Below are 27,157 nucleotides of genomic sequence, written 5' to 3' on the forward strand. Positions count from 1 at the left end.
GAAACCCACTACCTCTCCCTCCAGGCTCCTCCTTGCTCCTCGCACATCAGAACCAGCTGATGAATAAAGGCACCGATCATTAGACCAAATGACTGACGCATTGTGAAGTGTCCAATAGATAAATTGTAAGGCTTGAACTGGAACTGAAACCTTAAGCTGCCCAAGGCCTTGTTCCATGGACAGAGGAGGAGACCCGGATGCTGCCTGGAGCTTCGTGGCTGTTTCTAGAAGCTCTGGAGCAGATGGACTGGTGGGGAAGCTGTGGCCACCTTCTGGGGACTCACCAAGGTTCCCCTGCCTCTGCATTAGACACAGCATGCAGGGGCCTGAGGCCCTATATCGGTTTCCTGCAGCTGCTGTAACAAACTACTATAAGCGTGGTGCTTAAAACAACACAGATTTAATAATTTACAGCCCTGGCCTGAAATGGGCTTCATGGGATGAAAACCAAGTTGTCTGCGGGGCTAGTTCCTTCTAGAGGCTCTAGGGGAAAACCCATTCATTCCCTTGCCTTTTCCAGCTTCCAGAAACCCCCTACACTCATTGGCCCACAGCCCCTTTCTTGATCTTTAAAATTAGTAGCACAGCACCTTCCAATCTCCTCCCCCGTCTCTCTTATGAGGATCTCCTTGAGACATTGCCCACCCCCCCAAAATCCAGGATGGTCTCCCCATCCCAAAACCCTTCACTTAATCTCACCTGCAAAGTCCCCTTTGCCCTGTAAAGTAACATATTCCCAGGTTCTGGGGGTTAGGATGTGGGCATCTTTGAAGGGCATAGCTCTGCCTACCACAGGCCCCTAGCGGGATGAGTTTCGTTTGGGGGCACCAGGCTGAAACACTGCCTCCTGCTTCCCTACCGACTCTGTTCGAAGTAGAACTCGGTGCGGGCAGAGGGTTCAGTCTCTTCGGCGAGTCGTACCGGCTGCTGGGGCTCAGCTGGGCCACAGAGAAACCAGCCAGGCCAGGCAGCAGCCTCGAGCCTGAAGGCGGAGCCCAGGCTTCTCTGGAAGAAGGTGAAGCGTGTGGCCCGCTCACCTCCCTTGTACAGGTCCTCGATGCTCACATCCTGTGGGGGCAAGCGGCCGGCTGCAGGCTGAGGCTGCGGAGGAAGCTGTCAGCCCTGGAGGCCTCAGGCTTAGCCAGTGAGGGACTGGACAGGGAGGGTCTTTACCCAGGAACTCCCTCCTGAGGGCTCTGGAGGGCAAGGGTCTTGGCATTGGGTGCAGAGGGAGATGGTGGGACCTGCAGAAGAGGGATGTGTGGACCTGGCAGGGCACCCACAGGTGGGAGCAGAGATGCCAGAGTGTCCTGGAAGACAGGCGGGTCTGCAGGGTCCCCAGAACAGGACACTTCTCACCTCCAGCTTCAGGGAAGGCCCCTCCCTTGTCTCCACACAGGCCAGGCAACGCCTGCCACCCTGGATCCCCAGGAAGATGGGGACTTTGGTCCGGTCCAGGCCTCTGTTGGGAAGTACGCAGATCTTCTCTGGGAAGGAAGAGAGGAGAGAACCAGGACCTGAGGGGCCCACTGCAAGCTCTAGACAAGCTAAGTTCAGGCAGGACCCGGGCCAGGGCATGGCTGGCCTGGGCCCTTCATGCAAGCTGCAGGATGAACTGGGACACCTACAAGGTCATGACCCTCTCACTAGACGAGGTCTTCAGCTGTTCCCTGTCTCTTCTCACTGTCACCAGAGACAGGAGGGAAGGGGGAGCCTGTGGCAGATGGAGCCTGGGCAAGTCCCAGCAGGTGGAGGCTCCAGGGCTCACCTGCACAGCAGTTGTCTGCATCAGGGTCTCCCACCAGCAGCTGGTCATCTCTTATGTACAGAGCCTTCTGATCTGCATCTTTAATTCTGGAACGGGATGGCAATGTTGATGGCCTATGCCTTTAGGCACCATGGAGTCCCACCTCCACTATCTGATTACCATACTAAGTATCCAGGGCTGCTTCTCCTACAGGTGAGAAGGGGCAGGTAAAGACCAGGCCATCTTAAGGCAGGAAGGGCCCCCTGGAACCTATCAAAGGCTGCACCTCCTTTACAAGGTCTGAGCTGTGTCAGGGTCTTTGGGGTATTAAGGGGAGCTGATGCCAGCTCACTGAGGGGCAGAGAATTTTCCTGACTCTGTAGCCCTTTTCCGCCACCTTCCCGGAGAAATTTCCTCATGAGGCTGAGATGCCTCTGGGACACAGTGAGCCCTATCCTGGGTTTTCTGGGCCTTCCCCAATTTTTCATAGATGTTTATTCTCTTATTAAAGGATTGAGTGTATACTGAAGTGTGATTTGCTTTTCAGATGTTTAAAGATTTTTTAGTAGAAGAAAATCCACAAATTGGAAAAAAATTCTTATGTGATGGTAAATACACCACATGGCCCCCTGTGCTGGGCAGTTGAGCTCTGGGGGACCCGCATTATGGGTGCCAGGTAAGGAGGTCAGCAGAAAGCTGAAGTGGGCCTGGTGACAGTCACTGGGCTTGGCTGTAGTTGTAATGATGGGCCTGGAAGGGTGACTGCTTGCCTGGGGCTGGGGAGAAACCCTCTGAGTGAGCCTGTGTGACATGAAAGTTGTGTGGGCTATTAGCTCAGTCACCTGGCTGGTTTGAAAGACGTTTGTCAGCAGCTCTCAGGCCCAGGAGCTTCCTTACTTTCCAGGGCAGCAGCTCTGGGCCAACACCACTACCTCCAGGAGAGTTTCCTTTTTCAGTAACAGCTAATTACAATACCCTTAACTAATGACTCTCTGTGTTTAAAGCAAGTTCACTTATACAATAAAAAATAAAGATCTGAGGAGCCTGGGCTTCCAGCTGGGCCACCAAGACTGCATGTAACGCATCTGCCAGCTACAGTCTATTTTGAGACCTGAACCCAAGCTAGATACCTCCAGGTGTGGCATCTGCCTTGTCATTTGCGTGTTTTGCGTCTTGCCTTCCAGCCAAGCCATAACTTCCTGGGGCCGGTTGTAAGGACAGTATGCCCACAGAGGAGCGGAGAAAAGGCACCCCAGAGGCCAATGTATTTTAGTTTCATTACTCCCATCTCCTTCCCTAAGGGCTGGAGGTAATTTACATAAAAAGTCATAGATAGTCAAGAGTAAATTGTAAATAGACACCCAAATGTCGAAGGAGATAAAATGCAAGTTAAGACATGGAAACCCAGACTAGAAGTAAGGCCACAGAGGCCAGCATATAGAGATGCTGTCACCGAGACTGACAATGCTCCCCGAGCTTTTAGGGAGAGAATGGAGCAGCACAGAGAACGCGCAGTCTGGGTCCTGGCTCTGGCTGACATCAGGGAATTCATTTAACCTCCAAGCCTCAGTTGCCAGATCTATAAAATGGGTTTAGTAACACTCCTTCATTGATTTCTTAAGATGGAGACAAGACAGTAGAATGACTGGCATCTTGCAGACGCTCAGGAAAGAGAGCTATGGTTATTGGGGTGATGATTAAGCTTAATTACGGGGCACTTGAGGTTTCTAGGGTAAGAAGGAGGCTTGTCCTGCCTCGGCCTCTCTCCCTCTCCAGCGCCACCCCCAGGCTCCCGATCAAGAAAGGGAGGACTTACATGTAGTATCTTGCCATGGGGAGGGAGCACATTCCTACAATCCGAGGTGACTGGTCCTTGCTGAGGGGAAAGAGAGAAGGGCTGTCAGAGGAGGGAAGTGGAGCTTGGGGAAGACATACCTTGTGCCCCAAATCCCCAGTCACAGGGTGAAAGGTCCCACGAGGCTGCTGTTCCATAACTGGCCCTCAGAGTCCACCGAGGTCTCCCTAGCCCTGCATGCTCCAGGCAGTTCTGGCCACTCTCATTTGGGGCCACCTGGAAATAGGTCGAGCTGGCTGGGGTGTGAGCTTGTGACTGTGCCCTGGTGCCAACCCTGGGACATTAGAGGACAAGCTCCCCCAAATCATTTTGCCAGGAGCACTTCCCAGGGCTGAGCCTGGGGTGTGTGGGCTGTAGCCCCACAGCTTGAGGACAAGCCCACTCAAACCTTGTCCCACTTCCCACAGGCGTAGAGCCACCACTGTCCACCCTCCCCTACTTAGCAGGAGGTGAGGGCCCAGCCCTAAGGGACAGCAGACGCCCTGCAGAGTTAGGCAACATTGTTCCTAGGGACTGGATGGCCTTGCTGGGACTGTGGAAGAGACTGTCCAAACCTGGCAAACTCCCCCGTCTACACCACATGGAAACAGGACAGGCTTGAGGTACAGACACTTGTGTTTTTGAGGATGAGCGATCTAGACAGAAACCAGTGTCCCCATATAAACCCCAGGGCACAAATCTCCACACGGCTCCTCTCCTTCCAGCTGGGTTATCTGATTCCCTTGGTCTGGGGTGAGGCCTGAGACTCTGCATTTCAAACATATAACCAAGTGCCATCGGGCTGCTCATCCCTGGACCACACTTTGAATAGCAAAGCACTGGATGATCCCTCAGCCCAGAGAGGCCATAGCAGCATGGCCTCCACGAAGCCCACCTGACGCTGTGTTCACTCTCAGCCAACCTACTGGGGATCCCTGGGTTATGGCAGCAGATATATGGGCATCCCGGTAGCTGTGCCAGGTCTGGCTGGGGCAGGCCCAGTGGAGGGCCCTGTGTGAAGCTGGACAGGCAGCTGATGACTCCCACTCTCGGTCAGTGGCGGTGCAAAGAGCCGGCAGGAGTTCAGTGCAGCTGAATCCCGAGGGCCCCAGAAGCCTCCAGTCCTGCTGCAGCCCCAAGTACCAGTGTCTCCCCTACAGGCTCCCACATCAGCCCCTGCCTGGGTTCCAGCCAGACTGCGATGGAGTCCTAGGGTCCTAGAGCTGAGCATCTATCTCAGTCCCTCCCGGTGCACCACACACACCATCCCAAAAGCTTTTCCTCCTCTATTGTCCCCAAGTGGCCTTTCACTGGACTTAGTCCTGTACCCTTCCCAAAACACCATGTCTGGCTGTCTAAGAGCTCACCAGTTCTCCTGTCCTGGATCAAATACCAAATAACCCCGGACATCCTCCATGCAATTGGCACACCACCCCCATCCTACCCTCTCCTCGGTCTCCTATATGTTATGGGCGTGAATATGTTCTCCAAAAACCAACATTAGCTTCTGTGGCACCAAATCTAAACTCTTTCTCAATCCCTCTGATATTTGGCCCCCGCCCCTGGGAGCCCTTGACACTGGTTGCCTCCCTTCACACCTCTCCATGTTTTCTTCTCCCTTCCCTTAGGAGCGTCCCTAAGGCCAGAAGCCACACATCAAAGTCCTAAGCACTTCTCTTTTACTTCCCAGGGACTTTCAACTCACCCATTTCCACAACTGCAATGATCATGTTGGTCTACACCCCCCAAATCCAGACTGAACACACCAGTTTATTGCTGTCACACCCAACCAAATATCTCTAAGGTCAAATTAATCATCTTCTCCACCACCACCCCCAGCCCATTCTCTCTCCCAGTTTCATTTCTCCCACCTACATAATCTCCCTCCAGCCAGTGAAATTAAAAAACCTGAGGGTCATTGACCATTTCTCCCACATCTCCTGACGCTGGGTCCGATTTATCAATAAGTTCTGATAGATTATTCTTTAAAATGTAACTTAGTTTTCTTAACAGCCATTAGACCTATGCCTGTGTTCCTGGTTTTTCTACCTTCAATCCAGACACCTTCTAAGTACGGCTCTCACCTCAACCTGCCCAGCTCTAGAATCCACCGTGGCTGCCGTTTCACCATCCTCTGGCCCAGATTTACTTGTGTGAGTGTATCTCACTTCCCCGTGGACTCTGAGCCACCCCTCCAGGCATGTGACTTCTTTCTACCTTCCCATGGGCACACTCAAGGGCTGTCTTTGATTTCCCTGCCTCAAAAGTCATTCCCCCTTCCTGCTGTCCACTCTGACCTGTGGCATTAGGGCCTCTGACCATAGAATCATCTATAGGTTGAGTGTCTAGTTCTGCCTAATTAACTATCAGCTCAAGTAACAACTCAGACATACAAGGTCACTTCACCCTCAACCCTCAGTTTCAGCACCTATAAAATCATGAAATTAGAGTATGCGGTTATTAAGAATCAGATCAAACCATCCATGACGCCGTCACTTGGAGTTTAATGAATCTTTCCTTTACTATCTCACCTTACTCTGCACTCCTGTTAAATTTCACTGTATTGTTTATTGTTCCACATATAGACATTTGTTTCCCTTATAAAAATTAACACTATCTTAAATCCATAAAGCACGGCTTATAGCTCCCTCCACCCTCCCAACTGACAAGAGTGGTGCTCACGGGAGGACACAGAACCACACAGCAGATTTAAATGGCAAGGTTGGGTTCAGGACCTAGTGCTGCTACTGATGCAGATTCATCCTGCCACCTTGGAAAGTCCCTTTATCCTGGGCCTCCAACTTACTATCATTGGAATGAGAGGCTGGGCAAGGCAGTACTTTTAAAAACTAAGTTTTACACTGAATTTTTACACAGAAACTTGAAAATAAAATGGGTAAAAGGGGCCTGCCTTTGCTGAGTCAGGGAGTGATGGAGATACCAGACATGCAAGTGGTTCCCTTGACCACTGAAGTGGGCACCGCAATAGTTCTAAAGAGCCCCAGACCTCACCAAGCAATACTGAACACCACTGGTCTAGAAAGTTCCTCTGGCATTACTTTCTAAAATCTATGGTTCTAAATATTTAAAATATCTTTACTCAACTCAACCAATAGTTTCTCCTCAAATTCCTTCTATGTGCCCTGGACTTACTCAGCATCCCATGGTATCCTGTGGATAGGACATCTTGTCATCTAGAGAGTTGCCAGGAGGAGTTAAGGAAAGGGGCATATTGGAGATGTTGGCAGAGGGAGAGGGAAGGAGAGAGAGTACTGCCTGCCCACCACTGACCTGCAGATCCTCGCTGCCTGGAACCACCGACTGATTTCTCCAGGGCACCTGCCCTGGATTTATACCATCTGACCAGGTGGGTTGGGCCTGCAGCATCTTAAAAATTGGCTCCAGGGTGGGGAAGAGGAGCCTGGGGATTCCACAATGTCTACAGCACAGTATTGATAATTAGAAGGTGAGGATATTAATGAGTGTTTGTTCACAGAAGCCCCGCGCTGGGCCCCTGCTCGTAGCTACTGTCATTGACACTGTTATTGGTGGTTTGGTCCACGAGATAAACAGTGCTGGGGCCAGGTCTCTTCATGTTCCCTTCCCTTTGGTGAGTATGACCCTGTTTGGAAAGATAAGAGGGGCGTCATATAGCTGGTATCAACTCAACAAGACAGAACATCTGAGAAAACCCACCTCTGGAGGCATTGACCTTAGCTCCATCTTGGAAGGAGCAGGAGCCATGTGCCCTGGACTACTTAGGGCATGTGACACAGTGTGAGCAGGGCCGAGGTGAACACTCAGGTTCCTAACTGACAGAACTTATCTCAGCCTATCCATCTACACCTCTGTCCATCCATTCATCCAGCTATACATACACTCACAAGGGGCAGAACACTTAGGTGTGGAGTTCTCTGGGGACCAACTGCCTTATTGCAATTCTTCCTCTTAGGACATTTGCAAAGTTCCATGAAGGGCTTGGGGAGAAAGAGGGAGAGCTGAGTCCAACACCCAGATATCTGCAGAGCGAGATAAGAGAAAATGGGAAGGAATGGGATCAGATTTCTGTTTTCTAAGGCCAGTAGTAATTCTTAACCCCCTCTCTCAATCCCTTGTCCCTCTGTGTAAAGGATCAAAGCATGGGGTATGATTTCAGGCAATTAGTGAGTGTTTACTGAGCATTCACACTGCTGTGTGACCAAGACATACAGCAGTGGTCCCAGTTAAGTAGCTTTATGGTCCAGCTGGGGAGCTAAGTCATAAACACTTGAAAAGACAAGAAGAACAGATTCTAATCTGTGAGCCAAGGGCATATTGTGTTGGAGACAATATAGACAGAGAATTTCCTTGAGTAAAAAACCAAATTTCTAGAATCTTAAACATGATATAATTGGTGCTACAGCATCCCTGAGAAGTAAGCTAAGCAGACTCTGCTTCAACACCTCCAGGGCCAGGGACCTCACAACCTCTTAGAGAAACCCTAACAGTGTGGCCCTTATGGTTAAAATTTTCAGGTCACAAAGGAAAAACAGCTCTATCTGGTCCACTCACTGGTCCTGCTTAAGTGTTCTGGAGTCTCACAGAAGGAGTGTGTTCTCCTACTGTCAGGCCTTGGAGTGCTTAAGGGGGGGCTCTCCATGTATGATTTCCTCAGAATATGGGCCCTCAGCACCTTTGCCAGTTCCCTGTGACTTGGCCTGGGACCCTCTCTGCTCTTCAGGACACACTATTATCCTCAGTGCTGACAACTGTCATAGACTGCACATGTGGTAGGTACACACCTCTATAAATACTGGCTGAGGCTGAGGACTTGTGCTGAAATGGAAGAAATCTAAAACCACTAGACCTGCTTCATTTGAACTTCATGATGCCAGGACCCCTGGCTCATACATGTAGCATTTTACATTCCTCCCTTTTCAATCAGTATGTGTCAGCTTGTAACCAAAACCAAAGTCCCACTGTCTCCCTCCATGAAAGCCGAACTCGTAAGATAGGTGCTGATGAAAAGGGAGAGGAATAACTCGAGGTTATTCAAGAGCTGGTCACCTGAGAAGACGGGGGACTCTTGTCCAAAGCCCATCTCCACATCTCAGTGCAGGCAGTTTCTTATAAGGAGGGAGAGGGAACATAGAGATCAAGGGGAGGTGGTGGAAAAGCTCTCTACATGCAGAACAGCACAGCGCTTTCTGATAAGGATCTTGAAACCGGTCGGGTGACCGTCTGGTGTGTGTCATCCTGGTTCTATGGTTGAAGGTCAGCACGTCTTCTGGAACTGGAATGCCTGAAGGTCTGAGTCTATCTTCTGAAGTTAGTTCCTAGGATTCTTATACAAACATGCTGTTTATCTACAAGCTATGTATTAGTCAGAGTCAACACTTGCAGAAACAATGTCAAAGAATGGTGGGGTGGGTTACAATTCCCCACTGTTACAAGCTCATTCATGCTAAAGCCCTTTTGAGTTCTATCATCCTACCAATGATGAAGAGCCACTTCAGGCTGGAAAAGCTTCAGGAATGAGGGAATTTCAGCTGATCCCTGAGGCTAGAGCAGTTGAAATTTAGATGGAGGAGGAGAGAGACTGTTCCAGGGTCAGAAATGGCTTTCACATCCCACTCACTGGATTCCAATTGCCAAACACTATGCAAGCTGGTGCAGCCTTGACCTTGAGGTCATTTAATGGGACACGGACCCCAAGTCGACTTATGACAATGAGGGGAAGTCCACATAGACGTGCACACAAGACAGTGTCAGAACAGACAACCAGAGATCTCAACTCAGCAGAGGCTCCTTGGAAAAGGTGACAATCAGAGACCATGGCTGGGCCTGTGGGCAGAGTGTGAACTGGATCTAAAGAAACAGCCTGGTGCCTGAAGCCATGCTCTCAGCACGGAGGCTTATGAAGCTGTGGTTGAAGGTCCAGGAGGCAGACCTGGCCTGGTCACCCCCTTGCTAGTCCTTCAGTGAATTCCAGGCTGGTCTGACAGGTGAGGAGCTGGTGCCACACCTGGCTCATATTTGGGCCCCTCCTTGGCCTCTGCTCTCACCCCCTGGATTTAGATGGGAACACTGGGGTTATGGTTCCTGGCATACATGGTTGGAGGTGCAAAGGTAGTCAAGGAAGGGCTAAACTTTGCAGAAACAGAGACTATTTGACATATTTCATATGATCAGCTTTTAAATAGAATGGGGAAATAAAGGGGCCAAAGTTCATTTTGAGAAGGAAAATGAAAATATTGGAGAAAACTGCCATCACAATAAAATAAATGCATTTACTTCTCTACACTGTGTATTAGTCATCTATTGCTGCCTGACAAGTGACCCTCAAACTTAGCCACTTAAAGCACCAGGCACTTATCTTCTCACACAGTTCCTGAGGGTGGGTGCCTACAGCAACTTGGCTGGGTGGTTCTGTGTCTCAGTCTCCCCAGGTTGCATCACGGCAGCCTGACTCCTGAAGGGCTGGAGGGGCCTCTTCCATGCTCACTCATGTGGCCCTGGCAAGAGGCTCATTTCCCACCACTTGGGTTTCTGCAGGCTGCTTACAACACACAGCTGCTCCCCCAGCTCAAGGGAACAAAGAAACAGAGAGAGACCAACATAGAAGTGGCAGGAATTCCAGAAGTGACACCACCTTACTTCTGCCACATTCTACTGGTCACAGAGATGACTGGTGCAATGTGGGAGGGGTCGTAGTGTGTGGACTCCAGGAGACTTGGACCATTAATTTCCTAGGGCTGCCGTGACCAATTACCGCAGACTTGGTGGTTTAAAACACCAAGGATGTGCTCTCTCTCAGCTGGGGAGACTGGCAGGCCATGCTTCCCTGGAGGGTCTGGGGACAATGCCTTCTCCTGGTAGGCGCCTTGGCCATGGCGTTCCTGCCTTATTGTAGCACAAGTCCAGTCTCTGCCTCCATCTCCACATGGCCTTCTTCCCTGGGCTTCCTGTTCTTACCAGGACACCGGGCATATTGGCTGCAGGGTCCACCCCAATACAACATGACCTCAGCCAACTGCACCTGCAAAGGCCCCATCTCCAAATAAGGTCACAGTCCGAGGTTCCCAGAAGGACACGGACTTAGGGGGACACTACTCAGCCAGCACAGGACACCTTTGGAGGCTGAATCCCACACCCTGGAATCTCAGGGACTGTGACCAGGCCAGGTCACAGTGCAGGGTTTTCTCTCTGTCAGCTCCCTCCCCAGGAGACTCCAGCCGCGGGAACCCACCGCACCCTCCCGCTTCACAGCTCTGCTGAGACCTGACCCCGCTGCCGCCGACCAAAGCAGCAGAACGCACCCAACGCGGACCCCACTCCCGGGACATGGGAGCTGAGGACAACCAGAGGCGGCGTCTGCTCTGCTCACCTCAGGGTTAATTCTTCTGATCATGACACAGGTGACCCATCTTCAGTGTAGAAAATTAGAAAGAACAAATAAATGAAAAGAACAAAAAGAAAAGTCACCTATAACCTCAGCAGCCCGACACTGCTAAAATTGAAGTAAACTCTTTCAGACTTTTTCCGGTATTTTTTAATTAAGTAAGTATTTTTTAATTAAAATGGAATTACAAGATATGCCACTTTGTAACTTGCTCCTCTCACTTAATATGTCACGAGCATCTTTCCATGAGAATGGACACCAGCATCTTGAGTTTTAATTGTACCTCGGGTTTCAAGAGGAGTGAATGCCTGTCTGTCCCCGGCCTTCTGAGCTAGAGCCATTTCCTTGGGCACCACCACCCTGCTCTTCCTGTGGTGACAGCGTGGGGGTGGGGATGGAAGAGGCAACTGAACTAAAGGGAAAGGGAAGGGGCTGGGCTGTGGGTCCCTAACTCTTTGACTCCCCCAATCTCTTGCACAGGAGCTGTGACAGGACCTTATGTGGGCAGCTGGTGGCCCTAATAAGCTCAACTTGGGACAGGGCTGGCCTGTGGGGTTCAGGGGCACTGGGCAAGTCACCATAAAGCATGAAGGATCCCCACCACTCCCCCTTTTTACTTGGTGTCCTTTCTGCAAGGTTCCACACCAGTAGCGCCACCCAGCAGGGAAAGAAGCTGAACTAAGCGCCAAATCTCAGAAGGATTTACCCAAATTGGAAACCAGGAGAAGGGAGAGTGGCCATGAGCCCAGTCAATCAAGTGGGGGCCTGAGGACAGAGGGGGTGTGGTCGCCCGGGCCGCCTCCTCTTCCATTTAGCCCCACAGGCTCTGCCCAGGGGACCCCGGGGGTGGGTTGCCCTAGTCGCATTGCTGGAAGTAGAAGTCTGTGATGGGGTGGTCCCAGCTGGCGTCCCCCGGGAGCTGGGTGAGCCTGAGAGGCTGGTCGGCTTCAGGCGCAGTGCAGAGGAACCAGCCCGGGAAGGCGGCCGACTCAAAGCTCGAGGTGAGCCCCGTGTCCCGCCTGTAGAAGGTGAAGCCCTTGGAGTCCTCGGGGCTGCGGTAGAGCTCCATGATGTCCACCGGCTGCGAGCAGAGGGCACTCGGTGAGGGACGTGGGACAGGGAGCGGCAAGAACAGAGCCCTGCGGGAGAGGCCCCAGGGGTCCAGCATCTGCTGCTCAGGGGGGCCAGGGGAAGCCCATAGGACTCACCTCTAGTTTCAGAGTCGGTTCCTGCCCCGTCCCGCACGACAGGCACTGGCTCCCTCCCTGGACGCCCAGGATGACTGCAGAAAGGCTGCCGTCCAGAAACCGATTGGGGACCACACTGATCTCCTCGCCTAGAGGAGGAAGCCAGATGCAGGGGCCTTGCCTGCCTCCCTCCCCCTCCCCCATCGTGGACTTTGGGGAGCAGGTCTCTGTGAGGCATGTTGTCCCCAGGTCTCAGCAGCTGTCACTCGGGGAAAGGTGGTCCCCTGCCAGCTGGCCCAGAAGACATCGAGGCACACAGCACACTGTACCACCTCCCCTCCCCCACACCCACGCCCTTGCCCAGGATCCAATCCTCAAGATTCTCCAACCCTCACGGAACATTCGACCTCCTTTAATGCCCTCCAACCCTCCAGCCTCTCCTCAGAGTTATTTGGATGTTTTTCTACCCCTTGTGAGATTCCTAAGGACAGGAAAGGGTCTCAGTCCTCTCTGAGCCATGCCCCCCACATGCACGCATGGGCACACACATGTGCACACATGCACTCACAGATACATGCACACATATGTGTGTGCACATATGTAGCCTCCCAGAGGGCCTGCGTGTCCCGGGTGGGCAGGTGAGTGCTGTCTTACCGAGAAGGGCCTGTTGCTCACAGTGTGTGGAACAAAAAGAGTAGGCACCAGGCCAGCTGGTGCCACCAGCTCTCAGGGTCCCACCACTCTGAGTGACTGGGGGTCCCCTAGAGCAGAGGGGATCCAAGGTAAAGGGACAGAAACCCACCCCCATGTGGGAATAAAAGCACAGGGAGCCTGCCTAGTTCTCCCCAGCACTGGCTTCCAGGAAAAAGGACATGTGACCTACGTCCAGCTGGGAGGGAAGAACAAAGCACTCCTCTTGGAAAACAGCCCCACCTTTGCATGGAGGCACCAGGTGGCACTGGGCACGTGTCTCATGTTGCTGGAAGGTGTAGCTGTTTTTGTCCTTGCTCCAAGCCTGGTTTCAGGTGCCCTGGCTGCTGTGTCAGGCTGGGTCTTGCACGACTGTTCTAAGCCCTCCCGGCCCTCCCCTCAGAGCATACGGAGCCCTAGGGAAGAAAGGTCTGTCTGCCACCCACCTTTCACGACCTTCCCTGCATGCGACCCGCCGGCCAGAAGCTGGTTATCGTGCAGATAAAGCACCTTCAGTGCGGCGTCCTTCATTCTGGAACATCAGGACTACACAGTCAGAGAAGGGTAGGTGTCCAGCTTGCCTGGCTCCAGAGTCCCCCTGGTCCCAGACACTGTCCCCTCTCTGCCCACCTTGCCAAAGAAATAGCACAACCTTCTCCCAGACCCACTGGGTCCACGTCTGACACACGGAAGGCCCCGTAGCCTCCCACTGGGTCTGGGATTATCTCCTTCACCCTATTTGGCCTTTTCTACACCAAGCAATCCCTCCGTGTGTCATGGTGGAAAGTCAGAGTCCCAGGTCCTTGTCCTGCTCTGCCACCACCGCTGCTGAGCCACAGTGGACAAACCACTTGCCCCTCTGGGCCTGGTCTGCCCATCGCTAAACTGAGACGGCGAGTCAGACATGCCCCGGCCTCTTCCAGATTAAAATCCCATCCTTCAGTCCTTACTGAAGACATCAAGGGGCTTTTACTCCAACTCAGCCACATATTCCCAATTAAATTAGCAATGTCTTTAAATGCAAAATGCTTTTGTCCTATTTTTAAAATGTATTTCTCATCTGTGAGCTCAGCTGAACTTTCTGGCATCCTGTGAGGTGAAATTGTGTCCTACGGGGGTTTCCCCAGATGTTATGTGGAAAAAGTACAATGCATACAAACTGGTTCAGTGTTGGCTAACTATAGACAAATCTCCACATCTAAGTTCCTCAAACGCTTTCACTCATAAGGAGACATAAAGAGCATATTCCCCACATTTACTTTATCAGGGAGCCCCACTGTGCACACAGCTCGAGGACTGGGGTTCCACAGAGCACACTTTGGGAAAAGCTGTCTAGGCTCTGAGTTCAGCAAGAGCAAGGACAAGTGTCATTCACGATGTCCAGAGCACGGCGGAGTGCAGGGTCGGCACATGCCGAGGACAGGCAGAGTGACTGGCAATAATTTTGTTGCTGTTGTTGTTTTGGCCCAAAAGGCAGCAGGGGGCAGTGGAGCGGAGGGCCGGTGATGTCAGGTCACCTTGATAGGTGTGACAGCAGGGCTCAGACTGGTCTCCTGTCTTCCTCGCTCAGTGTGGACACATGAGGCTGTAGCTCCATACAGGTGACTCACCTGTCCCTCCTCCCATAGAGGAGCCCCGTGAAGCTGGAAGAACTTCTCTTAGGGCAGCAAGGGGCTGCTCGCAATTGCCCAGGTGCCCACCCCACTTGGGGAGCTGCAGCTCCAGTGGTCGAGGCCCCTCCCTCCCAGAAAAGGCTGAACAACAACAGGTCCGCTCACTTCCCCTGAGGACATGGCCAACCCCAAGGCCCAGATACTCACCGGAAGCACAGGGCCCCACTCAGAACCATCCTGACCTTCAACGTGTGGACTGTCCTATTGTGAAATAGCAGGTGTTAGGTAGAGACAGAGGCTGAGCTGGCAGGGGCTTGGGTAGCAGGCAGTCTCCCGACGCCCCCGGCATGTGAGCAGCCCCCACAGAGCAGGGGATCTTAGGTCTGGGGTCAAGAGAGAACCCCAGTCCTGGTAGGGAGGGTGAAACTAGCTCCCCGGAATACCTGAGGACTCTCCTTTCTCCTTGCAGAGCTTACCGTGTCTCCCTGCTCCTGTGAGGACCAGGACAGGCACAAGGATACCTGGGCTCTTTAATCACATGCTAGGGAGGGGCCCTGAAACTGCCACAGACAGGACGAGCAGGGTTTTGCACGGTGGCTTCACACCACCCTGTCTCTGTAGGGAAGGAAGGTTCTGGAGACATCTTCCTCCCAGCAATTCTGAAAACTTCCTGGGGTTAAGGGCTCCTCCTGAGCCCTCGGTTCCTGGACCTCAGGCCCTTCCAGATGCAAAGGTGTCAGTGCAGAAGCAGCTCAGGGAAAGTAGACTTGAGAACAACCCCTTCCTCCAGCCCGCCCTCTGTCTCTCCATCCGGCCTTCCTTCCCTGCTTCCCTCAGTCCCTCAGGCCTGTGGAAGGTGCTGGAGGTGGGGCCCTCCTGTTTAGGAGATGTTTAGTCTGCGCATTCATTGTAGAAAAACCTGAAAATCCAGATTGGCAAAGAAGAAAAATGTGAGACTTGTCTTCCCTAATGGAGCACCACCATCAGAATCCCCCCCAGCACAGCTTTTCCTCTGCACATGGGCACAGGTGACTACCCATGGCTTTCACAAGACTGTATCATAGGATCTACGCTCTTTTCAGCCTGCTGCTCATGTAGCAAAACAGCAGAGTACCTTTCCATAGCAAACATAAGTGATGATGTTGTCACATTCAATAGCTGTTTAGTATTTCACTGTATAGATGCAACTTCACTTACTAAGAGCAATCAGTTATTGTTAGTCCTTTATATTGCTGTTATTATTATTTGCTGGTGAAAATCATCTTGTGACAGACATGTTTGTATCAGTATCTTGGCTCCTGTGTCTGATGATTTCCTAGGAAATAAATCTATCTCATGCCATCTATGATTGATCTTCCTTCAGTCCCTAATCAGTAAAATCACATGTGATTGTGTAATGATTCAGGAGTGTTCATTCATCCACACGCTCTTTCTGATCGCTCTGAATGAAAGGTTAGGTTCCAAGCATAATCACAAGCAATTTAATTATGTCTCGAGTGCCAGTAATAACCATTTATTGTTAAGGCATAAATTTTTTTAAAACTTGTGTTCAGGCTTATGGGCTAAATGATCCTCAAAGCATTCAAGAATAAATAAAATAGCAAGTTGTTCAAAAGACAGAAAAGAATCTATTGCTCACATAATGTGACTAATGTGATAAACACCCTTCAGAACAATGGAAGGTGTAGAGGTCACCTTATAACAAAATTATTAAGTTGACCATAGCCGACCAAATAAAAATGACTCTGAAACAGTTGCAAAACAGGCAAAGCCGGAAAGAAATTCCTGAAGGAGTTGGTCTATAGGAAAAGTGAGCTTCAGCAAGCAGGCTTTTATTTGCAAAGTGACTATAGAGAAGTGGATGTTATTTCACCTAAAAGGGTAAAATGCCATCTGCCCAGTTTGCCTTCTCTGAACCCCTGACCCCAGTGGATTGCGCTGTGTGCCCCAGGCAGAGGGAGCTCACGGAGGGTGCCCGCAGGTCTCCCCAGCACCCCCTACACTGCTATGCGCCTTCCTGGAGACAGATATAAACTTATGCATGAGCAAGAAGGTGGAAGCGAGGAAGGTAAAACCAACCCCTTGTTAAGAAAATTTCTCCAAACTTGGAAATAAAACAAAATGATGGCTGCATGTGCCTTCAGTGTGGGGCTGGAGCCTCGTCAGACAGCCCCGCCAGAAATTATCCAGCTCCCTAGGGAGCACGCGCCTTTGTTTGACTTCCTAATACTTTGGATTAGATACCAGACAGTGAACTTTGATTCCAGCTTCACTGGAAGATTGATAATTTGGAAATTACTGCTGCCTGATAGAAAAGATAGCCCCAAAGGGTGCGGTTTTACTGCCTTGCAATTCATTAACCAGTTTATTTAAATCTAAGTTAGCCAAACTATTCCACATCTCTCGCCTCGGTTCCTGACTTATCTTTTAAATCAACTTTATCACCTTTCACTTATTAATAATGATAAATCTTTGACAGTGCTGGCTATGTGTTTGTATGCCAGTCATGGTTTAGGCTTTCAGATAATTCAACTGACATTACCTAAGACAATGTTATTGTGCCCCAAATTCACACACCCTGTGTGGTAGTTTTAAAGTATGTCCACAAATTCTTGGATACTCCACCTTCAAGAGGTGGAGCTTGAGTCCCTTCCCTTGAGTGTAGGCTGAAGTTGACAACTTGCTTCTGAAGAGCTTGCTATGTGGTAGAGCGGCCTGAGTGCCACCTCTAAGGCCAGATCACAAAAGGCGCTGCAGCCTCCTGCTGGATCTTTCTGGGGTCACTTACCTGGGGGAAGCCGGCTGCCATGTCCTCAGGACATTCAGTCAGCCTGTGGAAAGGCCCACACAGAGAGGAGCTGCGGCCTCTTCCAACAGCATGGGAGGGAGCAATCTTAGACACAGGCCCACCTCCAGCCCCAATCAAGCCTCAGATGTGCAGGCCTGACTCACATCTGCAGCTTCATGAGACACCCTGAACTAGACACCCACTTAATGCCACTGCTCTGATGCCTGATTCTGAGAACCAGTGAAACAATACTAGTTTACTGTTTTGAGCTGCTAAGTTCTGTGATGTTTGTTACACAGCAACAGCTAACTAGCAGTAACTAGCACACCTTGTCACCACTCTTGGCACTTTCTCCTCTGGGGCTTCTTCATTCTCCACAGCCTTCAGTGGGCACCCTCCCTTCTTGGGAGACAGCTCAGTTCTCATGGACTTTATGTGACTGCGGAGATACCCAGCAGCAGTCCCAGCCTGCAGGGGGTAATGTACCCACAGTGACCTCTTGTCAGCCTTTGAAAGTGGCAGGTCCTGGAGGTGAGGTGGCGCCTGATCTTGCTGAGGAGGTGAGGACTCGCACAGCCCGCCTGTCCACACATTCACAAATAGCTCATTATAGCAAAACAGTCATTTTTATTAAGAAGGTAAATTTAACAATAATTAACATAACCAGTATTCTGGTGGTGTTCACTATGTCCCAAGAACTATGTTTAGTGGTTTGCCTGAATTTTCTCATTTTATTCTTATAACTGCCCTATGTGGTAAACACCACGATTATCTCTTTTGTGGGTATGGAAACCAAGCACAGAAAGATTAATTATGTTGCGTCATTAGTAAGACCATTAATTAGCATCAGAGTCAGGACCAAATCCAGGAAACCTAAGTTAAAGCTATGGACCCCAAGATCCAACACAGCAGTCAGATAGACCCTCTCTCACCCTGAGTCAATTCCATCACCCCTTGGCTCCGCGTGTCTCTGAGAGTAAAAGGCATGTCTTCACCCTGCTTCGAGGCCCACAAAATCAGGCTCCCATTTGCTCTTGGCCATATCCTTTCTCCAACTGTGCGCACAAAGGCTTCCTGCGGCCACTGCAGAGCCTTTGCACTGGCTGTTCCCTCTGCCTGGAGAGCTCTTCCCCAAGATACCTACATGGCTCACCTCTTTACCTCCTTAAAGTCTTGGCTAAAACCTCACCTTCTCATGGCCATCCTCTGCCTCTCTCCTTGCTCCCACATCCCTTACTGTGGTCTACTTCTCTCCAGGGCTCTCGCCACTCTTAGCATATTGTATAGCTCAGCTGTGCATTGTGTGTATACGTGATAAATATTATTCAGCAGCTCCCCAGCCTGTCCCTGCTGGAAGATAAGCTCACATGGGGACTTGGCAGGAGGTGTCGTGTCTGTTTTATTCATGGAAGGTGGCACCTGGTGTACAGTCATCTTCAATAAATAATGTTGCATCGACACTGAATGAACTGTACTTTGTATCACACTGACAAGGACCGAGAATTGCCAACATTTTATTCACAATTGTGATTTTATTTCTCAGACAGCTTTGATGCTTCTGGGTTCTCATCTTCTTAGTGTAGAATTAAGACCATGGGTGCACACACTGGGCCTGTAAGCTAAGACAGGCCCACTCTTCATTTTATAAATGAAGTTTCATTGGAGCACAGCTCAGCACATTTGCTTACAGTCTATGGCTGCGTTGGGCGTAACAATGGCAGAGTTGATGTTTGTGACAGAAACTGCATCATTTGCAAAGCTTAAGATAGTTAGTACACGGCCCTTTAAAGAAAAGACTTGCTGAATGCTGGTCAAGACTGTCCTGTTTCACGTCCTAAAACTGTCACTTATTAGCCTGTGTCTTTGGTCAAGTTATTTAGCCTTTCTGTGTTTTGCAGTTATCTGTAAAATGGGGGCCAAAATAGTACTTCCTCAGGGGTGGTTGTTAAGATTGAGTCAATAAATGGCACATAGTAGGAGCTTAAATGTCAACTACATCATCGTCATCATCACCATCAGTTGCGTGGCCTTGGGAAACTTGCTTCCTCTCTCTGATTTGATGATTGATCTTGCCTTGTTTTTGTTTCTCCCTAAACAGGACAGTAATGTCCCACAAGCTGAGATGTCACAAAGACAAGATGAGTCAGAGGCGGCAAAGAGCAGGGTGCTGACTTAGCACAAACCCACAGACACCTGCTCCCTGCGCCCGTGTGTCCCCTCCTCCTGCACTCCTCCCAGGTGTCACAAGAGGACTGAGAATGTGGCAGAGGCCAGGTTTGCACTGACCTAATCTGAACATAATCTGAGGTTGGGTCAAGACCAAGCACTGGCTGACATGCCTCACCTGACCCCGAGAGGGAGGAGGCGGGCTCGGCTGGCTGCAGGACCGAGGCAGGTGCTCTGGGCTTCAGATTACTCACGGGGCAGGTTAACATGTGCTGCATGCTCACCCCCAGCCACTCTCCTGAAAGTGGTGCCCACATTGTGCCACAGACCTGCGAGGTCCATGCTCTTTTCGTCCCATGTCACTGATAAGACAGAAGGAGGCTTGGAGAGGGCAAGTCTCCCAAGATACAAATGAGTCAGAGATGGAGCTGGCGTTGGTGCCCTGGCAGTTAAATTCCACACTGGCTCACCCCACTCCTCACTGTGAGCAAATGCACCATGCAAAGCTTACAGGTTCAAGCAGCAGAGGGCAGAGCCGGGCCGGGATCTCCCTGCCAGGAGCCTGCCTGCAGGAAGGACCATGGCTCCTTGAGAAGAATAGACTTCAGAAAAGACCATGGGAACCAACAGAGTTTGGCCAGAGACACAGGCTCCACCAATACAGAGAGTGGCACACCTCAGGGCGCAGAGAATTCTCCGCTCCTTGCGGTGACTTTGGTGGCCCAGAGCATCCAGCACGGGAGAGGTGACAGTGATGCACCAACACGTGGCCTCCAGGGAATCAGGGAGCCTTGAGCAGACAGGGACTTCCTACCCCAACTCCAGCCACATCCAAGGGTCGCTGTGGGAAGCGACAGAGTGGAGGTTCCACTGTGCTCACAGCACATTTGAGAAACATGGAATCCTTGTGAAATTACAGGGAGGCTATGTGTCGGGGCACTGCGGCTGAGGGCTCAGGCAGGGATGTGTTTGCTTAGTACCATGGCATCTTTTGGGGTGGGGGTCTGGGGGAGGGCCAGTCCTATAAGCTGGGATGGGGAGCTGTGTGGATAACCCACAAGGTAGGGTGAGACTCCCGTGTGTCACGCCCACAGACAGTTTCTACCTGGTGAGTCACTGAAGGCAGGGCCAGAGCCACCAACAACCTCCTCACTTGCATCCTAACTTTGATCTGGTATTTCTGGTAACGGCTTCATCTGCATGTAAATTATCTCTGCAGCCACACAGTAAAATCCTAAGGAGACTAGTTCATCAGGCACACTGAGGGCCTGGTGTGTACCGCATCACACAGAGGCTAATCTGAGACTCCTGTACGTGCAAACTGGCTTCTGTATCTGCTTCCAGAAAGATTCGGTCACAAGAACCAAATTCAACTTCCTATCTGAATCAGCTAAAAAAAATAAAGAAGATAAAACCTGTGAAACAATGGTTTGAAAGCACAAGCATCAACCAGGAAAGGATGGTGATCCCAATAATTACCCAGCTTTGAAGGGGAGACCCAGGCAGGGCCCAGCATTCTCTCCGAGTACAGGAGATGGAGCTGAGAGTCCACAGAGATAAAGGCAGTTAGAGATCACAGGACAGAGTGCGGCGAGGGGGCATCTACATGGGAGAGAACCCAGGTCTACAGAGGGTCCCCACTGCAAAATCACCAGAGTCCTGAGCAGTGCTTGCAGGTGAGGGACCTACCCAAAGCTGCCGGTAAAAACCCTCTAGAGGACTAGGGGGAGCAATACTTGTTCCCACCAATACTTTTGACTTAAACCTCAGGATCCACAAGGCACTGGGCATAGTGCTCAGAAAGACAGGCAAGGCAGGCATCTGCACAGGCTGTGCAGCCCTAGGTTTTGTGGCCCAGACTAGCCTCCTCTGATTGACTCACCAAGGCTGGGCCTCCCACGCCATCCACCTCTCTCTAAAGCAGGAGAGGAAAGTCTTCTGGGTTCTCGGCTCTGAGGAGTCAGGATGGGGCACTCGGGGCAGGATCAAGAGCTTACTCATGCTATGGCTCAGGGCCTCTGAAGGGCCCACAGTGACCTACCTGGGTACCCACAGAAATGGACTCCTCTGGGGGCGGGAGATGGAGCTACCCCTCGCCATTGAGCTACCCCTCATTTGTCACCAGGAAGGACTGGGATTGGGGCAGAACCTCCAACCTGGGCATAAAGAATGAGCTTGAAGCCCTCAAGTGCAGCCGCAGATGCTTGGTTTTCCTCTGTGAGAGGCAAAGGGGGAAGGGGCCGTGGTCTGTGATTTGGATAAACCCTCCTGATTTCCTGTGTATCTCCTTAAGGGAGACTTGATGTTGTAGATGAGAAAACAAGGGCCCAGAATCAGACTATTTTAGTTCATCTTCCTTTTCATCACAGTGACATGTGCAAAATTGCTTTAAAGTCCGATAGAATTAAAAAATGCAAAACTACAAACAGAGCCCTGCGGCCCCTTCCCCGAGTTCCTGGGCCCCCGAGGCCACCATTTCCCTTCCTTTAGCCCAGTCCTCAGGTCCCTTCAGGAAAGGAACCGCCAGGCATCCCACGGCTAAGGCCCCTTCCTGCGACCCCCGGGTTTTTCTTCTTCTTGGTCTATTTCCTTTCTAACCTATTTGCAAGAACAATCAGATCTTCTAGGTATAAATATCAACAATTATTTTCCTGCCCGGCCGGGTGTGGCTCAGCGGTTGAGCGTCGACCTAGGATCCAGGCGATTGGGGTTTGATTCCCGGTCAGGGCACATGCCCTGGTTGTGGGCTGTGACTCTCAAATTATTGATGTTTCTATCTTCCTCTCTCCCTCTCCTTTCCTCTCTCTGAAATCAATAAAGATATATTTTTTTAAAAAAATTATTTTCCTTTTCTGCAGTCACGACTTTAGACTGTGCTGTCTTCACTCCCCTTTCCCCCTGGGCATCTGTCAGGTCCCCTAACAACGTCCCAAAGTGCTATTTTTCTCGGAATGGTGGGCGAGTCGGGCTCGGGGGATGATGTTTTGGCTCTGAGGAAGGTGTCCCCATCTTGTTACCAGGCCTGAGGTCAAGATGTTGGGGACAAAAAGCGAGGATAGGAAAGGCAGAGTTCTTGTTGGGACACTGGCTTCACTTGGGGGGGGAGGGTGAAGGTCCACACTCCCTGGGACATGCTGGTCTCTCTGATTTCAGGAGGTGGGTGTGTAGCTGTTCAGCAGAGTGTGACCACCAGTGTCACCCTGTCTCTCTCATCACCAAGCACCACAGAGGGACCTGCCTCATGCCCAAACTCTTTCAGGGCTGAATATCTCATTACTTGACCCACTGATCCCTTGGTGCAAAACTCTGAGCCTTCTGCCCACCTCGGGCTTCTCGACGTGGAGTCACCAGAGCCTCCAACATTATCTCCCACCCACCATGAGTATATCTGAACTCAGAGTGGGGTGGGCATCTCCATTAACTGCTCCCAGGATGTTACCCACAGTCCACTTAATCTCTGCTGGAGGAGGAAATGCTGGAGTCTCCGTCTTCATAAACCTCCAGGACACCCCACACTTTCCAGGCCCTGGGAATTGGGGAAAGCTGTAATCCAGGCTTCCACCCCGGAGGACAAGCCTCTCTCTTCTGGATTCCCAGCTGAGGGCTCTGAGTCCACCTTCAAGGACCAGGAGGTCGCAGTGGTGGCCGGTCCTGGGCTCTGAGGAGCCACAATCAACAGGTGCCCTTCACCAGAATGCCCTCATTCAGCCTCCGAAGCACCACCCGACCCCCGGCAGCTGCCATATCAGAGAGCGCAGGGTCTAGGGCCTGACTTAGGACGTCCCCACAAAATGTTCCTGTCATTTCATATCTTTGGTTTTGCTGTTCTGGGATTCTATTCCCTTGAGTAGCTCTAAGCTGTCTGACCTGTGCTGCGTTGTCAGTATCCCACCCAGACCCCCACCAGAAACGGGCTTTCTAAAGAGAAAAATCTCCGAGTACTTTAGTGGCTAAGGGCTCAGAAGCCAAGCCTGAGCCAGTCAGAGTACAGGGGGCCATGTCCACAGGAGCCAGAGACCCTGATCCACACCAGGGTCTGGGTCCCTGAGCCCAAGTTCACTGCTGTGCCTGTGATCTGTGCCGGCATCAAAGGGATCAGTGTTCTTCATGGGGCAGCCGATTGCTGGGACCATGCTCCTCACAGCAGGGCTGGAGACAGAGAAGATGGGCTTCGAAGCAGTTTGGCTCTATACTGGCTTTGGACCCTCTGGGACCAGACAGGCTGGAGACACTGATCTCTGCTTGTCCCTTGCTGTCCTGAGTGGGACAGGGAGGTCATGCTGATCCAGGGCCGGAACACGGCGAGTTCGAAGCAGGTGGGCCCACCCATCTTCTGTGATGCTCGCCTCCTGGCCCATCAAAGAACAGTCCCTTCGGCCCCTGTGGCTGAGTCAGAGGAGCTGATAAGGTTGGAAAGGCCTCAGGGCCTTTCCCTGGTCACACAGGCTGAGAAGGAGCCCAGGACTGCTGGTGGGTCTGCTTTCCCTACATGCTCTCTCTGAGGCCTCATAGACTGTCCCGAGCTTCATCTTCACTCAGGAATGAGGAGGAGCTCCACTGGGCAGACACAGTGGACAGGGAGAGAGCAAACCCACCCAGCCATTCACCAGCTGGAATAATGGGACACAGATACAGCCAGCAGCAGATTTACAGGACACAGAGGTTCTCTCCAGGACAAGGGTCATAGCATCCCCTTCCTCTGAGCGACTGCTGCTTTCTTAGTTTCGAGACTTTTTTCTTTAAATCCACAGACTATCAGAAATATGGTGTCTGAATTATATCAGCAAAAAAGAAACATTCATTTTTGCCTGAAGGATGTGAGTCCCATGGACACAGAACAGCCTCGATTCCACCCTGGGCACAGAGCTCTGGATAGCTGCCTGGACACAACCTTCTATGTCTGCCTCACCTTGTGCCTTCAAAGAACACAGACCTGGGTCCTGTCACACTGGGGCCTGGTACACTCCCTTTCCACACATCCCTTCTGCTTTGGGCCCATTGAAACACTGCCTCACTTAAATTGGGCCTAAACATTACTTGTGCCCCAATTCTGACAATAACTCTCTTCCTTAGTCTGGTGAGACACCCACAGCTCCTGGGAGATGGTTTCCCTCATTGCAATAAGTCAATCTGGTGTTGTCCAACCTCAGAGTTGTTCCTGGTGGTTCAGGCTGATGGGGCGAGGACAGGTGAGAATCAGTAATGGGTCCTTGACAGTTGACCCTGATAGCAGATCCAGGCACATCTTGATGTTCTAGATGAGTGGTTGACATTCTCGTGGCTGCCCTGTTTATGTTCAGTCTCCTCCTTCACCCGAGCTCCTGGGCTGCTGTGCTCAGTTGTCATTTCAGGCTGGCCCCAAATGCAAGGTCTGTCTGGAGTGGCACATCCTTTGATACCAATGACCTTGGCAGTGAGGCTAGAACGTTTTTTTGCCATGTTGTTTAAGAGGGGGGTAATAAATAGCACCATCTTTCCCACTTGAGTTATGAACCAATTGATAATTAAGACAAAGTCTAATTTTTATTGCTTACTGATAAGGTTATTACTGGTAAAGATGATATTGAGAGTGTGGATTCTTTTCTGCAAACAAATGAAACACAGAGTAAGACCATGAGACTCACAGTCACACCCAGTTACAGGCAGTTCGGGACTGTCACAGCCTCCTTGTATGAGGATGAGCCTTGTGAAAATGTAAGTCACGGAGGGCAGAACAGATGCTTTCTCCAGTTCAGTCGGCTCCCTACGGAAGGCAGGTAAGGAGTGGCTGGGCCACACAACCCCAGATTTTAAAAAGTAGGATGACCACATAATTTATCATAGGGTGTGGCACATTTGAGAGTGGAAGGCCAATAGGTGTGCACCAGGAGGTGTGGTCTTCCTTGCATTGAGCAGATGGGTGAGGGTGGAGAAAAGGCCAGGTGTGTAACAGAAGGGAGTACGGGGGGGGGGGGGCACTCTCCTCCCTCTTTGGCAACTTCTGTCAGAGGAGAAAGGACATTAAAGAGGGCCACAAGAGCCTTGGCCAGTGTTTCTCAGTGGTTAGAGCAGTGGCCCACGCACCAAAAGGTCACGGGTTCCATTCCCAGTCAAGGGCACGTACCTGGGTTGCAGGTTGGATCCCTGGCCCTGGTCGGGGCATATGCAAGAGGCAACCGATCAATGTGTCTCTCTCACATCAATGTTTCTCTCTCTCTCTCTCTAAAAATTAATAATAATCAATGGAAAAAATATCCTTGGGTGAGAATGAACAAAAAATAAAATAAAAAAGGGGCCACAAGAGCTGTCTTCACAAAACTGAGGGACTATGTGGGCACTGGAGCTCCCTTCTCTGTGACATTGAGACTTGGGAACAGGAAGGTAGGTTTTATTCCAAGTGAAGCTAATCTTAAGGAAAGTGGGCTGCCTGGGGAAAAGGTCAGATCCTCATCCTCCACTCATTCACTTATCAATTTATTAATGAATCAATTATTAATTCAACATGAATTTATTAAACAGAGACACTGTGCTAGGGGCTGGGGATATAACAGTGAACTAGACACACACGACTTCCTGGCAATCAGGGACTTTACAATATAGGGAGGGAAGTAAAGAAAGATAAAGACAAATAAATAAAGTCATTACAAATTATGTGAAGGAAATAATCAAAAACTGGAGATAGAAATTTCAGGAGGTAGAGGAAGCAGCTTGCTTCAGACATGGTGGTTAGAGAAGGCCTCTTGAGGAGGCAACGTACGAAGAAGTTGAAGAAGCCAGAAAGGCAGATAATGAAAAGAAGCCAATATGGGTAACAGGGATGTACGGGAGTATGGCCTATGCAAAGGTCCTGGGGCCATAAACAACTTGGCATGTTCAAAAAACTTATGGATTAGCCTAATTGAAGATAGCAATGGAGGGAATAGTGACCTGAGATAAGGAATTTGCATTTCCTCCTCAGTGCAAATGGAAGCATTGGAGGAGTCAAGGCATTGGAATGATACAGTTAAATTTCTATTTATGAAGATAGTCCTGGCTGACTTATGGAGAATGGATTGAACAGATAGATGGAGGGGTGAGTGGAAGCATCAGCAAATCAGGATGCTAATTTACAGACTGGTGAGCCACGGCAGTTGCCCTGCATGCAGTGGTGGGTGGCAGGAATATTGGAGAGAGATGGGTGGAGCTGAGGTGTAGTTTGAAGGTAAAGCTCTTTGGAGAAAAACTTGATGGGTTGAATGTAGGGCTTTAGGGAAAAGAGCAAGCAAAGATGAGTCTTAGGTGTCTGTCTTGAGGAACTAGGTGTGGGAGTGGGCATGTTGGGCAATGATCGAGAGTACTACTTAGGGCATATTCAACATGTATGCTCTGAGCACTCTGAGACAACACACATTGGTGTTCCAGTTGGTTGTCGCCATCCATCTAGATAGTGTTCCATTCATGAGAACAAGTAACGTCATCCAGGGAGACAGCACAGAGGAGGAGAGAACTCAGAGATGAGGCCTGAGGAACTTCAACTTTTGACGTCACAGGAGTAGGGGCCAGAGAAGAAAAGCCTCTGGGGTTGGGGAAAACTAGGGGTGACCAGCCACAGAACCCCTAGATGTGAGTGTAAGAATGAGGCAGAGCGGCAGGCTGTGTCCAACACCGATTAAGATAAGGACAGCACAGCATCCATTGAATTTGGCAACAGACATCATTTGGTGATGCTCCAAAGAGAGGTTTAGGTGGAGAAGCTAGAAGCTAAGACTGGAATGTGCTGAGCTTACTAGTAA

General features: G+C 50.7%; 2 protein-coding genes across 2 annotated transcripts; both read right to left on the reverse strand.

The window, feature by feature from the left end:
• Positions 1 to 855: 855 nt before the first annotated feature.
• LOC308566457 (interleukin-1 family member 10) lies at positions 856 to 3,595 on the reverse strand (the record flags this gene model as incomplete). The annotated part of the gene is made up of 4 exons (XM_081156738.1): positions 856 to 1,068; positions 1,360 to 1,487; positions 1,769 to 1,854; positions 3,564 to 3,595. The coding sequence occupies 4 exons, from the start codon at positions 3,593 to 3,595 to the stop codon at positions 856 to 858; spliced, it is 459 nt and encodes a 152-aa protein (XP_081012864.1).
• An 8,223-nt stretch (positions 3,596 to 11,818) lies between these two features.
• Positions 11,819 to 14,935, reverse strand: LOC308566179 (interleukin-36 receptor antagonist protein-like; the record flags this gene model as incomplete). The annotated part of the gene is made up of 5 exons (XM_081156287.1): positions 14,896 to 14,935; positions 14,660 to 14,713; positions 13,286 to 13,371; positions 12,171 to 12,298; positions 11,819 to 12,043 (listed from the first exon to the last, which is right to left on the reverse strand). Exons 2-5 carry the CDS (start codon positions 14,686 to 14,688, stop codon positions 11,819 to 11,821), a joined length of 468 nt encoding a protein of 155 aa, XP_081012413.1. The 5' UTR covers positions 14,689 to 14,713; positions 14,896 to 14,935.
• Positions 14,936 to 27,157: the final 12,222 nt, after the last annotated feature.

Source organism: Miniopterus schreibersii (assembly GCF_964146895.1).
Source record: "Miniopterus schreibersii genome assembly, chromosome: 13".
NCBI classification, from domain to species: domain Eukaryota; kingdom Metazoa; phylum Chordata; class Mammalia; order Chiroptera; family Miniopteridae; genus Miniopterus; species Miniopterus schreibersii.